Below are 15,049 nucleotides of genomic sequence, written 5' to 3'. Positions count from 1 at the left end.
TAAATCAGTATGACCTGGACAGCTATTACTAAACAATCTGCTCTTTTAAGCATTTTGTTCTGGAGGGTGTTGCCCTAATGCACCAGAAAAGCTAGTTTTACTGGTACTTGGTTTCACTAGGAATTAGCACCTTATTTAGATTAACAAGTTGTCATCACCCCTCCTTTCTCAGCTGAAGCAAAATTTGAATTCCAAAGCTCCAGGAATTCCGATAAAATGCCACCACCTGTCACAAAGCACTGTGCCTTACCTTTGAAGTCCACTTCTCCATTTCCATCTGTGTCAAATATATCTATTACTCGCTGTACTAATGGGTTCTGTTGCAATTCAGGTAAAGACATGAACTCTTCCACACTCAAAGAACCAGAGTTGTCCAAATCAAGCTTCTTGAATCTCTTTCCTAGTCGTTTTATCTCATCAGCATCAACTGAAAGGAGAAAAAAACAACACCTCTTCTCAGCAAGGCTTCAGTAAACCCTTTGCCAGTTAAACACGATGTGGATTCCTTCATTGCTTTCCTACCAGAACTTCTACTTTATTACAACTATTAAACACTCTCATGGTAGATTATAAAGATAACATCAAATTCTGAGGACAAACGCAAGCCTTCTCATTTTATTTTAAATAAACCTTACCTTTTTTCCTCCCTGCACCAGCCATAATACAGTTAGCTTTGTGACTCACTGAATACCACATGCTGACACAACATTTTTAAGGATTGAGAATGCTTAGCTAGTTCTTAGTCAGACAGCTCTTACCAATACCAGGCATGAAGAAATTAAAAGAGAGACCAAGTTTTCTTTGAAGGAGCTAGCATTATGTTTACGCTAGACTAACATAATAACTCAGAAAGACAATAATATTAGTAAACATGTTAGCAACACCAGTGCTTCTTCAGCACACCAAACATACGACATCTCCTGGGATACAGGCCAAGTTAAGCAGGTTAACACGGTCCCACTGTTGACCGGTTATCACTCACCTACTCAAAACATCACCCAGACCGACCCAAGATAATTTTTCTTCTCCATCTCAAACAGGAAAGGCATACCTGTAGCCATGACCTGCACACATTATTTTTTTTGTCCCAGAAACTAAAGCAGATTCAGGTTCTGCAGCAGTACCACTTCATCTATCCTCTTCAAATTTAAAGAGGACCTCAATTAGAGCATATACCTAGTACCGTACTTTATACCTCTCATTTTGCCAGGAATAGACCAAATCCATGAATCCATAAGCACCGCTAAAAAATCTTGTGCTCTTATTGCTGAAAAGCTTAGAAAACTTTCCCTGCAACAACCTGAAAATTCCCTATCAGCAGCTTGATTTAAGAGACCGCAGTTAGTTCACAAACTGCTCACCATGTTTGGGTATGAAGGAGGAACTGAGGTTCTTAGGAAGTCCTAGGCAGTGGCCAGCACACAGCAAACCACAGCAAATGTATCTTACAGAACCTGAAGCTTTCGCACTCCCCATATGAATTTCTTTCCTAACATGAACAGCCTCCTCAGCACTTCTTAGCTCCAATAGTAAAAGAAATTTTTTCTTAACTTCTACAAGGCACATACGTACCACCTGATCCCCTTTACACCACATTAATACCTTCTTAGGCTTTGGTAAAAGTGCAGCATAAAAACAAACAGCACTTAGTCTTTCCAGTACGTAAGGTAATGCATTCAGAGCTTTACGTTTGGAAATTGTAGCCGATTCAGAAACGAGTAACAAACTTCCACTTAAATTTGTCGATATCCTTGTCTAAAAATGAACCAGACATAACTGCGCTATTGCAGAATGAAAGGGAGAGAGCACTCCAGCAGTCCAGAAGGACAAGATGATTTTCTGTCAAGACTTATTTTGCCTGACTAGTAAATTCTGACATTCTGCAGCTAGTCAGTCTGGGTAACTGCTTGCAACTAGAGAGACAGAGGGCAAAAAAGGGTCGATACTCCCAGAATAATCTTCCCTTTGCTGTGCCAGCAAGTGACAGATCTGATTCTGCCTCTAGGGCTATAAAAATAAGGCTGAACAGCATTTGCAGAGGCTTACAGTTGTTTCCTCAGTTTCCAGTACGCAATTTGGTATTTCAATTAATTGGGCTCTCGACTGCAGTAAAGCCACACTCCTTTTTCCGCCAGTTTACGCAGAAGCCTAGAACGTGACTGAAGGTGTGCCCTTAACAGCACACACTGCACCGCAGCGTCAAGAGCACATCACTGTCGGCGTAGCTACACAGAAACCCCTCTGGATGATGCGAAAGGAGCCATATCACCATATGGTAAGCTATATGTAGAACATAATCATGAGACTAAAACAAGTATTAAAAGAGAACGGCAAAGCAGAGCTCCACTGGCAATTAGCCCAAATAGTTGCTTATGAGTTCCACCAGCACAAAATGCTTCTTCTCACCAATATACTGAAGGTATTTGCCAACTCTTTGCTTCTGTCCACAGAAACTCCTTCGTTTCAGTTTTCCTCAAAATCTTAAAGCTGTAAATGGAGTCAGTCAGCCTTTGAAATGGTAGGGGCTATCTACCCCCGCTCCCTGCCCTGCCCCCCCAAAGTTACCGGACCCACTGCAGTTGAATGCCAACCAGCACCTTGGCAAGCTGTTAACACGGGAATCTCATTTTTACTGCAAGCTCTGCTCCAGACTTGCAACTCGCACAGAAGGAGTTAATATCCTAAAAGAATCCTCACAGCATAAGCATTTGAAAAAGCACAAAAACGTTAAGCGTGGCTTGTCACACTACATATGTAAACACATTTTCCAATGTAAAATGAATGTATGAATAGACATAATTTATATCTATATTACAATAATGTATATAAGGACTTGTCCAGCCATGACATTGGTCTCTCTCTCTACTTTTATTAGTCACGTTTAAAATGATGTCCTGGTCCACCACAACTCTCCCGCTTCCTTACCCGGACTCAGCAATCGCAACATCTTTCAAGTAACATTATTTTGTTAAGACAAATCCCTCATAAATGACCTATTTTTGAAATCAGAAGTTCGCAATTGCGTCTAGGACTCATGCTGGAAAACCTTGAAATAAGTTCTGTGAGGGTTACTATTAGAACTATTTCCTACTGAAAAGAAGAAGAAAAATAAGAGGTACATGCATTTCTTGCTTTAGAAAAACTAACTTCACTTTAGAACAGCTAAAGAGCAAACTGAAAGTATTATCTATAGCGTATAGAACGCGCTGTCCTCTTCTTATCAGATCAGTGAAATCTCACTTCCAATACTAATAGAAAGACTAGTACTGACTAAAATTGAAAGACTAAAGCCTCCTAAAGAACCTGAAATACTTCACAGTTCTGTAATTTCACAAGATCACAATGGAGAAAAATGAAAGAAGCATTAACATAGCTGGATCTCTTCCCCCTTGCCACATAAAACTAATGAGTTAGTTAACTGCAAATTCTGAAACATTTCTAACTTGCCTTTCAGAAAACCCCACGTGTCAGAACACAGCAATGAAATTTTTACAAATCGGGATGTAAATAAAGAGATGCCTGAGCCAGGACTGAAGACCAGCAGTCTAAGATAGCATCATCTGCTCAGAACCCTGAAGTAGCATTAAGCCAAGTCTTAGTTCATTACTCCAGTCCATTTCCTTGTTTGGGAGCTAAAGTCCACAGTATTTTTCCTCACAAGTCTATAAGCAAAGACCGAAAGTGAGACCCAGAGTTCTGTCAATGTTCTGCTATGAAGTGGAGCTAATTACCACGTACGCAAGTCAAACGCTGCTACATAGGCTTTAAATTATTACAGCTGGCACAAAAGACAGACAAGACCAACTCTGCCATCACCCTGGCCTCCTAACGTAGAGAGATAAGATCTTCCGCATGAGATGTGCTAAGAAAAACTTTTGCCAGAAAGGTATTTTATCTCGCGCTAATCTATCTCTAGCAGGACCTACTGACATGAATTTTAAAAGAACATTTTAGCGGGACATTCAGAAACTGATCCACCGCACGCAATGTTAACAAGTGATGCTACACTGAAAATGTATGCTCTGCCATCGTCTGCTGGCCTAAGAACCGCTGTTCAGTTAACCAGCCTCGCATTTGCGATTAGCCAGATACTTAAATTTACAAACCAGCAATGCTTAAGAGAAGACAAAGCATCAATATATTTTTTTCTTTTAAAGACTGTAGTCAAGGAGGTCAAGATTATGGATGATAAAGACAAGAATCAGATGATGGGAAGGGGAAGAGGTTGGAGAGGCATGTAAGAATATTTCTCAAGAACGGTTTTTGTGTTTTGCTGAGCTGTAGCAAAGCAACAACTGCCTAAATTATGAAATTAGAGTCTTCATACTTAAAAAATGTTAATCACTTTCTCCACACATACACACATCCAATTTCACAGCTCATACAGTCGATTCCAGTTCACCTGCAATAGAGAGTCCAGGTACAGGTGCTGAGCAGCAGTTTCTACTACAAACAGGTATTACAAATTTCTCATTCCTAACCTTGAAGCATTCAAGCAAAGGCTTTGCCTGCGTTCGAGAGCTGAGAGAGGTTCTACTCTTGGGCGGAAAAAAACAAGCCAAAGAACAGTACTGAAAAAATCAGTACCTCTGCCAAAAGCTGACCAAATATCCCTCTCGTCCAACATTTTGTTTCTGGCAGCGGACACGCCATGGATGAGTACTTGGAGGAAAAAATAATGAAAAAAATCAAAGTAATTACAGGAGTAGGAAAATTTCCTTTAATAGTTCACGAACATAAAAGCCTCCGTTCGTAATGAACATACATGGATAAAAACAACATCTGCAGATCAGTGTTTCATAACTGACTGTATGAGAATTGCCTATCCGATTTAATTTTTTTCCTTAAATATATTGCAAGCACCCCACCTACCTTTAAAATCCTTTCCACAAGCTGAAATTTAAAAAGCTTATGCACTTTAAAAAAAACTCTTATTTCAGTAACATCTTTGTCTTCATAAAACAGCTTTAGAAATAAAATAAGAATATAAAATAAGGGATGAATCCATTACAGTATAAACCTTATTTCAGATTTGCATACTTTTTGTCTATTCTTTCTTTCTTCAATTCATGGGCATAATGTCTGCTGATTCTCTCTGCCTGGGCTGAACTTACCTAAAAAACATGTAAGTTTTCTGGGGTTTGCATTTTTTTTGTTTTGTTTTTTTTAATTTTATTTGGATTTTTAAATGAGAACAGCATACATTTATGTGTAATACCAAGTTTTAATAATACCCTATTCATTTTTTGTTCAGATTTCCTCCCCAAATGCACACATACAACAGTCCTCATCTATGATGGACGTGCCCTCTTTACAAGACCACTTCTTCCTCAGTATTTAGCAACAGCCTGACTTTCTTAAATTTCACATAGCTACCCCTGAAGAACAGAGCACTGAATTAAGTTTTCAGAGCCTGAACAAAATACTACTTTTCCTCCTCCTCTAAAGAGGCTCCTTACAAGCAACCTAGTGCCCACATAAACATCCTGAAGCTATACTGGAAACACAAGGCACAGGATAGTTCAGATGCAGTGAAGGTTTCTGAGCCAGCAGGACTGATGGTGGCAGTAGCAGACAGAATTTTCCAAGACAAGCTCAGGATAGAGATGAAAACACTAGGAAATCCAAGGAGGTCCAAGTCCGCAATAGCGTAAACAGGGTGATAACATCACTGAGCAAAATAAGGAGGACCAAGCTTTGTTTACATCATTTGAGGCAGATTTTGCCTGTGACTCATCACAGCGGTCGGAGCTTCCTTGAGCTCTGGCCACAGTGAGCGTTCTTCTAACCTCAAACTCGAGTTAGCCTTTGCTGGGCTTTGCTCACATGAGGCTCTGTGCTTCTTATGCTTTTCGGCAGAATCAAAAATTACCCCATCAGCTCGGCACTGATGCCTCAGCTTACAAACTTACTAACTGGCTAGAAATACTACCTGTTAAATATTTGTCTTCAAAAGGCTTTGCTGGTAGCCCTGTAGAAACATCAAATTATTCACTGTTTCAAAGCACACAGAATTATTTATGTTCATTTCATAAGCCATTTTGAATTTAATTCACCTTCTAACTAACACAACAAGGTGGGGTTTTTTAAGCGCTTCCAGTAATAAGCATTTTTTGCTAAACAACTATCAGTATTTTCAAAAGATTCCTCTTCTATCCAAGTATTAAAATTCTAGAGCCAACAACACCTGCTTTGTGTCTTGAATTCATTTGCATACATCTAAAAATGAGATGAATCAGGTTAAAATGCAAGAACTCCACGCTTCTAAGAAACCACATGCAAATGCTTTGTGTAACTCCCATTTTAGTACAGTAGCTTTATCTTGCAGCTGGACACTCTCTCATCTGTTGATAGGTATTACTGAATACCCCCCTCCTTTCCCCCAAAACAGCAGCAGAGGATGAGCCACGATGTTTTAAAACAATTGTTTGTTTCAAGCTGTTACTCACATAACTGATTCGCAGAGAGTATTGTAAAAAGCATTCAAGTGGCAACTCAAAAAGCTTCATTAAAAGCAAATTTCTGCAGTGCAATGTGCTCTCTGTTGAAAAAAGTAATTTCAGAACAGTTGTTTTAACGATATTTTTTCCCGTCAATGCAAAGATGCACGGCTAGATTGCTATTCATATGGAAGTCAAAAGTAAAGGATGCCTTAAAAATACAGACCTCCGAGTGATATTTAACAGGATAATTGCTTACGTATTCAGAAGGACTGTACATCCATTGCTGCAGTACACAACACTTACGCAGGCATCTGCAAAGTGTACAAACCTTAGAAAAGCTATATATCTCTCAGCAAAGAGGTGCTGAGCACTTCTGAAATCCAAGTGTTTATCTAAATGATTAAACCTGTATTTAAAAGGTTGGGTTTGCAGATACTCTTAATACTGGCTCAAAGTTATAACAAACAAAAAACAGACCAGAGTGTGGTCACAGAGAGCCTAGTTTCCACATATTTTTTAAATATGAGATCACTATGAACAGGAATATTGCTACGGTATTAGAAAAAAAGATTTTTGTAAATAAAACATGTTCTGAAGTTTATTTTAAATGTTTCCAAGTAAAAAAAAAAAAATTTCCCCCCATAAGAATGGACTGCAGAGATCCCAAAAGAAAACAGACCTTCAGCAAAAGCTCTCACCTCTAACTACAGTCTTGTCTGATTCACCAATATAATGTTTCAGAGTAGCAACCAAGACAGCCATTTCAGTCTTGGAGATCAGATTTCAAAAAGATGACGCCCTTGAGAACACATTCAACCACTTGTCTTGTATATGCTTACACGCAGCTGGCCTAATCCTTTTCATGACTTCAGATGTGTCAATTACAATTTCCTAAGTTAGAAAAGGGATACAGTCTCCTTATCCTAAAACCAAAACATACTATAAAATATTGTTTATACTATAAAATACTATACTATAAACTATTTTCTCCTATTAAATACTATACTATAAAATATTGTTTACTATACTATAAAATAGTTTTCTTCAGAGCTTCTTGCTATAATAACATTTTCTTATTGGTAATTTGACATAGCTTGGCTGATATCAAATTGGCGCCATGTAAAACAGCACTAGATTTTCAGTAATTTCTCAGACACAGCACAGCTGAGAAACAAAACCATACTGTTTCAAGGAATCCAGCAACACTAATTCACCCACTGAAAAGAACTAATGTTCTAGAAGGAAGGGTAAAAAGAATATTCTTGGCTATGTAATGGTGTGCATCCTCTGCACAGTATCCTGAATTTGCCTCCTGCAACTGTCAACTTTAAAACAAAATTATTCTTTTCAAACAAGACACCAAAATAGTGACTGCAGTGCCAGGCAGAGGTTATGACCCAATGCCACCATGCAGCCAGCATAAATACATTATTGCTAACTGACAGTCTCCCGAAAGTCTAACCATTCAAAATCCTTACCAAATGATCTTCAAAACATTGTCTGCTCTTGCCCTGAAAAGCTTTTGTCCTGTCAGTGACAACTACTTGGAAGCAGCATGAACATTGAACACCTGAAGAACAAGGTGAATACCTCCTTCATGGACTTACTCACAGGCGTGCTGCTGTACACATCCGTGCCCCAAACCAACCCTGCTCTTTCAGGAGATTCAGGCATGCAGAATCTTTAAGCACAGTGCCATCATTCCAGTGATCAGTCACAAGCAAAGAGACGTCCGAGATAACTACATCTTCCCTAGTGTATGTAGTTACGTTGCCCAGAGAAGCGGCTGACTCTCTCTACTGTGAGAAGGGCCATCAAAGCAGAAAGAGCTTTACTCGTGCGAAACCTCAGATTTACATGATGACATCCTCAAAATACAGTTTACCCACAAATATAATGCAGGAATCTTCTCACCAATAGAGCAGCAACCTAAGGTCAATATATATGATCCAGAAAAAACTACCGAAACCTTCATTGAATACAAAACTTCCACCCCCATATCCATATTTAACAAAATATACACCGAGAGCCTAACACAGCAATGTAGTGCTGTGGATAAGATTTCTCAAGTGTTTACAAACTGATGACTCAAATTATAATTCATGTGGACATGTATATTAAGCATAAAGGATTTGCAAATTGCTAGCAAAAGCCTCATTTCTCTGAAAAATTTATTTAGAGATTCCCCCATGATTATTTATTTTGTATTACTGTTTGATTTATGAGAGCTGGAGTTCAGTTATGGTTAGCATTGTGAAAGCAGCCTAGAAGATAGTCCCTATCTTGAAGAATTTATTATCCTGTTTAAGAACAAGATCCGATTAACTGAAGAATGGGAATTTTATCAGGCAGTCCATACATACATACACAGGTCTACACCTGATTTAGTGCTGAAGAAAAACAGTCAAGGAAAAAAAAGAGTTAAAAACAAGTAAGGTTAACACAACCCCACAGGGACACTTCACAAGACAACCCTTTCTTTGGTCAGTTTTAGGCAAGAAATACTTTGTTATTTTTACAGTGTAGACTAATCCCATGAGTCGGAGCAATGAATTTTATGCTCAGGTGGCCAAAAGCGAATAACACCAAGTGGCTTCTCACCTAAATGCCTGGCTGCAAGCACACACAGGAAAAAAAAAAATGCTTTTAGCCTCAACCTCTCTTTCCTCTGAGGGTGCAAAGACAGCTTAGGCAATATACTTCGCTCCTAACATAGCCCATGCTGCACCACAAGCTGCTCCACATCTCCGAGGAACTGTGACTGATGGAAAAGCCCCACCAGTTGAACTGCCAGTTATAACACTTCGCTGTACAGACATCAAAACTATCGTGTTTCATATTCCAATAGAAAAATAAAAAAGTTTATAAGTGATTTTTTTAAAGATGGACTGGTTTTGGATTTTTACCATCTAACAGCAAAAGCTGTATTATTTCCAGTTGTCACCTTTTAATTTTACTCTTTTGGTTAGTATATAAACTGCATAACTTTTCAAGCAGTAAATTCATACATGAAAGTTGTACATATCAATCTCCAAAGAAGATTAACCTCTCTAACAATATAATGTAGCAATTAAAAAAAACTTACAGTGCGAGCACATTTCCAAAGGGTAGCTTGCCTCATTTCCCTGAAACACAAAAAAAGAACAAACTTGTAATTATTCCCAAGTTAGCTTAGAGGAACTATTTTGAGTTTCAGCACTGTAAAGATCTTGGGCAATACAAGTTACACAGTTATTTAAAAATATATTTTAAACCAAACAACCATGGACAGTGATTTATTTGGATAGGTCTATGTTACCAAAACACACAAAGAAATATAAAACCATTGAGAGGTCTCCTCTGATGAGAATTCCCATGAAAATGTCAGCAGTCCACACAATAAGAACTTCAAAATCCCATATTCTAAATGCCAGAAGTCAAACTCACTACTTATATATTGTGCAAACACTACTTTTCAAGTTAAAATAATATTTAATTTCAAGACTTCACATAATCTGCTTTACCATTTTATACACAGAAAGAGACATGTCCTTATGAATTACCATGACAAACCTTACTCAATTAGCAGAAGAAAACTGCAGCATTTTTTTCTCCCCAGAGCCACCTGCCCACTCCCTCCGAAAAGGATTCACACAGGAAGAATGATGCAAAAAAGTGGTTTACATGACTAGAAATTCAGATGTAACAGCTTTACATTTAAATATTTTTGTATTGCACTATATTAATATGTTCCTGTTTTGTAGCTGAATGGAAAGTTAAACTAAGATTTTTAAATCCTTGCTGCACTACAACAGTCATAGCAAGAAAAACTAAAACTTTGAGTGTACAGTCACTTTGAACTTGCACATACCGAAATCCACAACTACTGCAACATGAACGCCAAAGATCCTAAAATTAACAGTTGGTATTGTTTCCCAAATGCCTCACTTTAAGCCAGAGAAGATCAAAATGCACACACGCTTTTTTTTTCCCAGAATCAGTCAGTAAAGGAGTGACCAGATAATTGAAGAGATTCATAACCAAACATTTCCAAAAAATTATTTTTAAGGGAGTGTTTTATACAAGGTAAAAAAACATGTTTAAGACGAGTCTCAGACACATTCTCTTCAGCAGTGATTCTCTTACGGTGTGGAGCATAAGGGATTCCATAGCTGAGCACTCGCACAGAAAGACTCCTCAAAATTACACGAAATTGAAAAGAAATACAGACATTACTTGACAGAAGGGGGGAAAAAAAAAATGAAGAACTACATTTAGCCTAGAAGTATGCGACTGCATATCCTAATAAGGACAGAAAGGGGCAGAACAAACATCTCATGAATCTAAACATGTCTGAGAGGAGATGTGTTGTTGGGGGGCGGTTGTTTGCTTTTTTTACCTCCAGAACACACACGCTTTGCTTATCCCCCACAATCCACAAGCTCTCTTGCTTCTTTAAAAAACTTAATACATTCGCCTTATAAGTAGATCAGCAAAAGATACGGCCTCAACTTCTTCCCCAACGTCTACTTATAGCAAGACAAAGTAGCAGAATAGAAACGTGGTCGAGGATCATCAGGTCCCTAAACCTCAAAAGCATGACTGAGATACTCTACAAGAGAAACTTATTCCACTGTGGCAGGGAAGCCAGGAGAACAGTGCCACATGGAAAATCTTGAACAGAGCCCAATAGAAGTCTTAGGAAAAAAAAAAACCAACAAAACAAAACAGTGAAGACCAAAACAGGTAGTAGAAGCCTAGTGTATGTATATGAATATAGAAGGGTAGGGGATTTAAAATGGGGGAAAGCAGAATTTTGAAACAAGAAGAAACAGGAACCAGGGGATCCAGCTAGGCTGCTCAAGACACGAGGTCATGAAGAGGCAAGAAAAACACCAGACTGGAAGGCTGCAAATTAAAGGAGAAAGTTGAATTAAAACCAGTGCACTTATGCACATGCACACACAAATATACAATCATAACTACATTAGAAGCCTGTTCTGGGCACTTACATCCTTGTTCAGGTGTTGGGAGAAAGTTAATTTCTAGTACAGGCTACTGAAATCAATCTGCCTAAAGAAGCATAAAATGCTTCTGAAAACTGAGCAGGAAAAATTAAAAATGGAAATAACTCTTTTCAGTTCATGAACTAAGTGCAATATTTATTAAGGAGTCTTACTATGCATCTAGATGCAGATGCTAAGCCATAATCAAGTTATCTACATAGAGTAGCCTGAAAAAAATATTTGGAGAGCAGAGAAAAAAGTGAATAAACTTCAGCTTAGCTTTTCTGTGGAACAGTTACTGCTAAAAAGAAGCATTAAGAATACTTACCTATCCAGGACTGGAACTTGGATATCTACAAAAAAATTAGAAAAATCTAGTAAGTGACAATGCAAAAATGACATAATTATTAAATATTTGCTACATAGTATTTTAATAAGGTATTTTTAAAAGTAGTTACCTGCTATTGATGTGCTGAGTGTCCGTCTTCACAGAAGAATCCAAAAGTCTACGAAGTTTTAAAAAGATTTTAATCTTTTTTTTTTTTTTGGTACAATAAATGTTCAAGCTACTCGTGCCAAGATTCCTGTTCGCCCAGCTGGGACCTGGACAAACACAAAAGTGTTCCTCTATACCAACAACTTGATCCTCAGAAATGAAGACTAACGATTTGGTCTTGGGGCCAGGCATTTTTTCATCGTATTCTGAACAGCAATACAAAAAAGTCACTTAATTTGTCCCCAAATACAATCAGTATGTGTACATGCTGTATGAGACACAATATAAGCCCTGAAACACAAGTGCTAAATAGGTTGAATATTTTCTTGCTGTTTAAGAACAGGTAGGTAGTCAGTAAGATGGAAGGTCTAGCTACATCCACATTAATGTGTTCTGAAAAAAAGCAGGGAGGGAAGCACAGCTATGAGAGTTCATAAAGTATCAAATGAGCCCTTCAAGAAAAGGAAAAAAAAAAAAATCAGGTACACATTGTCATCTGTACAGTTTTAATGCAAAGAATTACCAAAGTTTAACACCAGGACTAGGCAGCATTCCAAAGAATGCTGGAAAATGTAACTTTCTGATTGGATGTACTAACAGAAAATTTTACATCATAATTATAAACCTTATTCAGCAAAAGAACACTGCGTTGACCTTTTTTTATTTTACAAGGTTTTAAAAAAATTATACTCATTTGAAAAGACAAAAGCCACAGTAAAAATCTCCAAACAGCATCTGTCATTGCATCTCTGATGCAGAGAAGTTCATTTATACAAATGTGCAGAGTGACAAGGTTGATACAACTCTCTTAAGATTGCCAACTTAGAAAAACTCGTAATATTAGTATTTCCTGCCAGATATATATTTAGCACACCTCACATGAAGTGAGAGTATCCTCTCATATACACCATATTAGCACATTTAGAAACGAGTGACACATGGTTTGTTGAAGAAATGCAGCTTGTACAGCATCAACACTCCACAACAGATTTACTTGGCACCTACGCCTGTATAAAACACGCTTTCCTCAGCTGCATCTGGGTATTACTACCATACTGCCAGAGTTCGCCTCTTTTCTCTCAAGTTACACAATTAAAACAAGCAGCTGGAATATTACAGATATTTTGAATAGCCTTATCCATTTAGAATAGTCTTGACATTTTTTTTTAATCCTGTTAGATCCCTACAAGTTAATTCCTGGTTAAACAGCAGCAAAATCATGGCTTATAGACAGAAATAATTACAGATCAGGGAACAGTCCAGAGTCTACTAACAGAAGGCTGACCAAATTCTGAATACTGCAGAAATACCAGCTCACTAGAGAGAAGTCAAAACATGTCACTAAAGTATTTCAGAAGTTCATATGACATGTAGTTTGTTCCTTTAAGAATAAAAATGTTCTTTGCAATTTTATTCTCTACTAATTATTTTCCTTTTCTCCTTTCAGCTGCTGTGCCTTTTTACTGATTAAGGATAACCTATTAATGGGCTTTAGTCTTATTTCTTCTGTAGATTATCCATAAAAATGTGCTTCTTGATTTCTCCTTCTTTGGCAGTTACTTCAAGTACTAATCGCTCTCTCTTCTTAAGATCAGTTTTATACATGCTCCTCCAAGGTCAGTTAAGGGCAATTATCTTGACAAGTTTCCTCTTAGTGAAAGACATGAAGAGCTGTGGCTAGAAAATAAAAAAGGAAATTTGCAATTAGCAACATTAACAGAAGCTAAATTCTTAGCTCAAGTTGTTTATACAAAACAGCTTGTACACAGTAAGACATCAGACTGCAAAACAGTTCTTCAGCATACATTAGTAGAATACACTTTCTAGAACTGTTTAATTGTATGTTACTTTTCTGCATGATGTACCTCTTCTGGTAAATAGTTCAGAGACTTAAATTTTATGTCAGCCTTCAATTAGTTTTCTGCTTTTATAAAAGCAGAAAACGTGTTTAAATGCCAGCAAGCCACAATGTCAGCTGAGGACTCATCTCAATTTTAGTTCTCAAAAGGTGGTGTGCGAGGGACTACAAATACAAATGGTCTCCTGGAACAGGTTAAAATTGAGACTGTTTCAAAGTTTATTTGTTTCCACAGCCAGACAATGAATTAATTCAACAAGTAGCAACAGTGGTCTCCTAAGATCTGTTTAGCACATGTACAGCAGTAGCTGTCCGAGATTGACTACGATTTCTGCAGCAACACACAAAGCCGTGTAATAAGCTCATCCGCGTTGTAAATGGCCTTAAACGTGCAAACTGCCTTGACGTTGCAGTTGGCTGTTAGACCTACGCACCAAAGCTTCCCACAGAAACGCACCATGACTAATGTTTCTGCGTTCGTGTTTTTGATGCGTGGGCACCTCATGGGGTGCTGTCAACACGCCCTATGTTGCGCTTCCTGCATTTGCTCCTGCACCTTCTACATTACTCATTATCTTTGTTATCACAAGAAAGAAACGACAGTGTACAAGTGAAACAGTTAACCAAGCCATGTCAGCTGGGGGTCAGAACTAGGGATTACCAAGACAATCAAGTTCGATTCTCAAGTTACACAAAAAAGCTGTCTTCCATCATCCACTACTACAACTAGAAAAGAAGTGTTAAGAAGAAAGATGGCAGAGGCTGGCAGTCAGCATTTTAAAAGAGCCTACTCAAAAGACCCTTCTTCCTCTTCCACAAACACACAAAATGCTTCTCTCTCTCGTCTCATTCTTCTCCATACCACCAAAATTAACAATTAATGAAAATTACCTGTTGCAGAGAATTCTTTCTCCTCCTCGTCGTCCTTTGAGCTCATCTTCCATGCACTGCGATTTTCACAAAGCTTTAACAATGAAGAACTGCCAGCTTGGTGAAGAGAAGTTTGGGGTTTTTTTTTGGTTGGTTGGTTGGGGTTTTGTTTGTTTGTTTGTTTTTTAATAGCCCTTGTTCACCAAGTTACTAGAACTTTGGTTGTCATAGTTTGGCACTGTATTCTTCATCAACAACCACCAGGCAAGTTGGCAAACTGAAAAGGATGGTATTTGTTATCAAGGCTGCAAAAACTTTTGCACGAATAGAACATGCCACACAGACACAACCACAGTGGTTTAAATATCTGTTAAAATGAATTTCAGACAAAGCCCAG

General features: G+C 38.0%; 1 protein-coding gene across 3 annotated transcripts in view; it reads right to left on the bottom strand.

Moving 5' to 3' along the window:
* The window catches only part of PPP3R1 (protein phosphatase 3 regulatory subunit B, alpha), a 39,835-nt gene that overhangs the window by 7,693 nt on the left and 17,093 nt on the right, over positions 1-15,049 (bottom strand). Inside the window, exons 1-4 of one of the 3 annotated variants that reach the window (XM_082307967.1) lie at positions 11,887-12,116; positions 11,757-11,781; positions 9,529-9,568; positions 251-427 (exon numbers count right to left, since the gene is read on the bottom strand). In XM_082307967.1, the coding sequence (XP_082164093.1) occupies positions 251-427; positions 9,529-9,541 (190 nt within the window). In that variant the 5' untranslated portion in view covers positions 9,542-9,568; positions 11,757-11,781; positions 11,887-12,116. Of the gene's footprint in view, positions 1-250; positions 428-9,528; positions 9,569-11,756; positions 11,782-11,886; positions 12,117-15,049 lie in introns of those variants that run through there. The other 2 variants (XM_082307968.1, XM_082307966.1) reach the window with 2 other exon arrangements.

The sequence above is a fragment of the Platalea leucorodia genome (assembly GCF_965183815.1).
Source record: "Platalea leucorodia genome assembly, chromosome: 3".
Taxonomy (NCBI): Eukaryota; Metazoa; Chordata; class Aves; order Pelecaniformes; family Threskiornithidae; genus Platalea; species Platalea leucorodia.
This window is presented reverse-complemented; position numbering and strand designations above follow the sequence as displayed.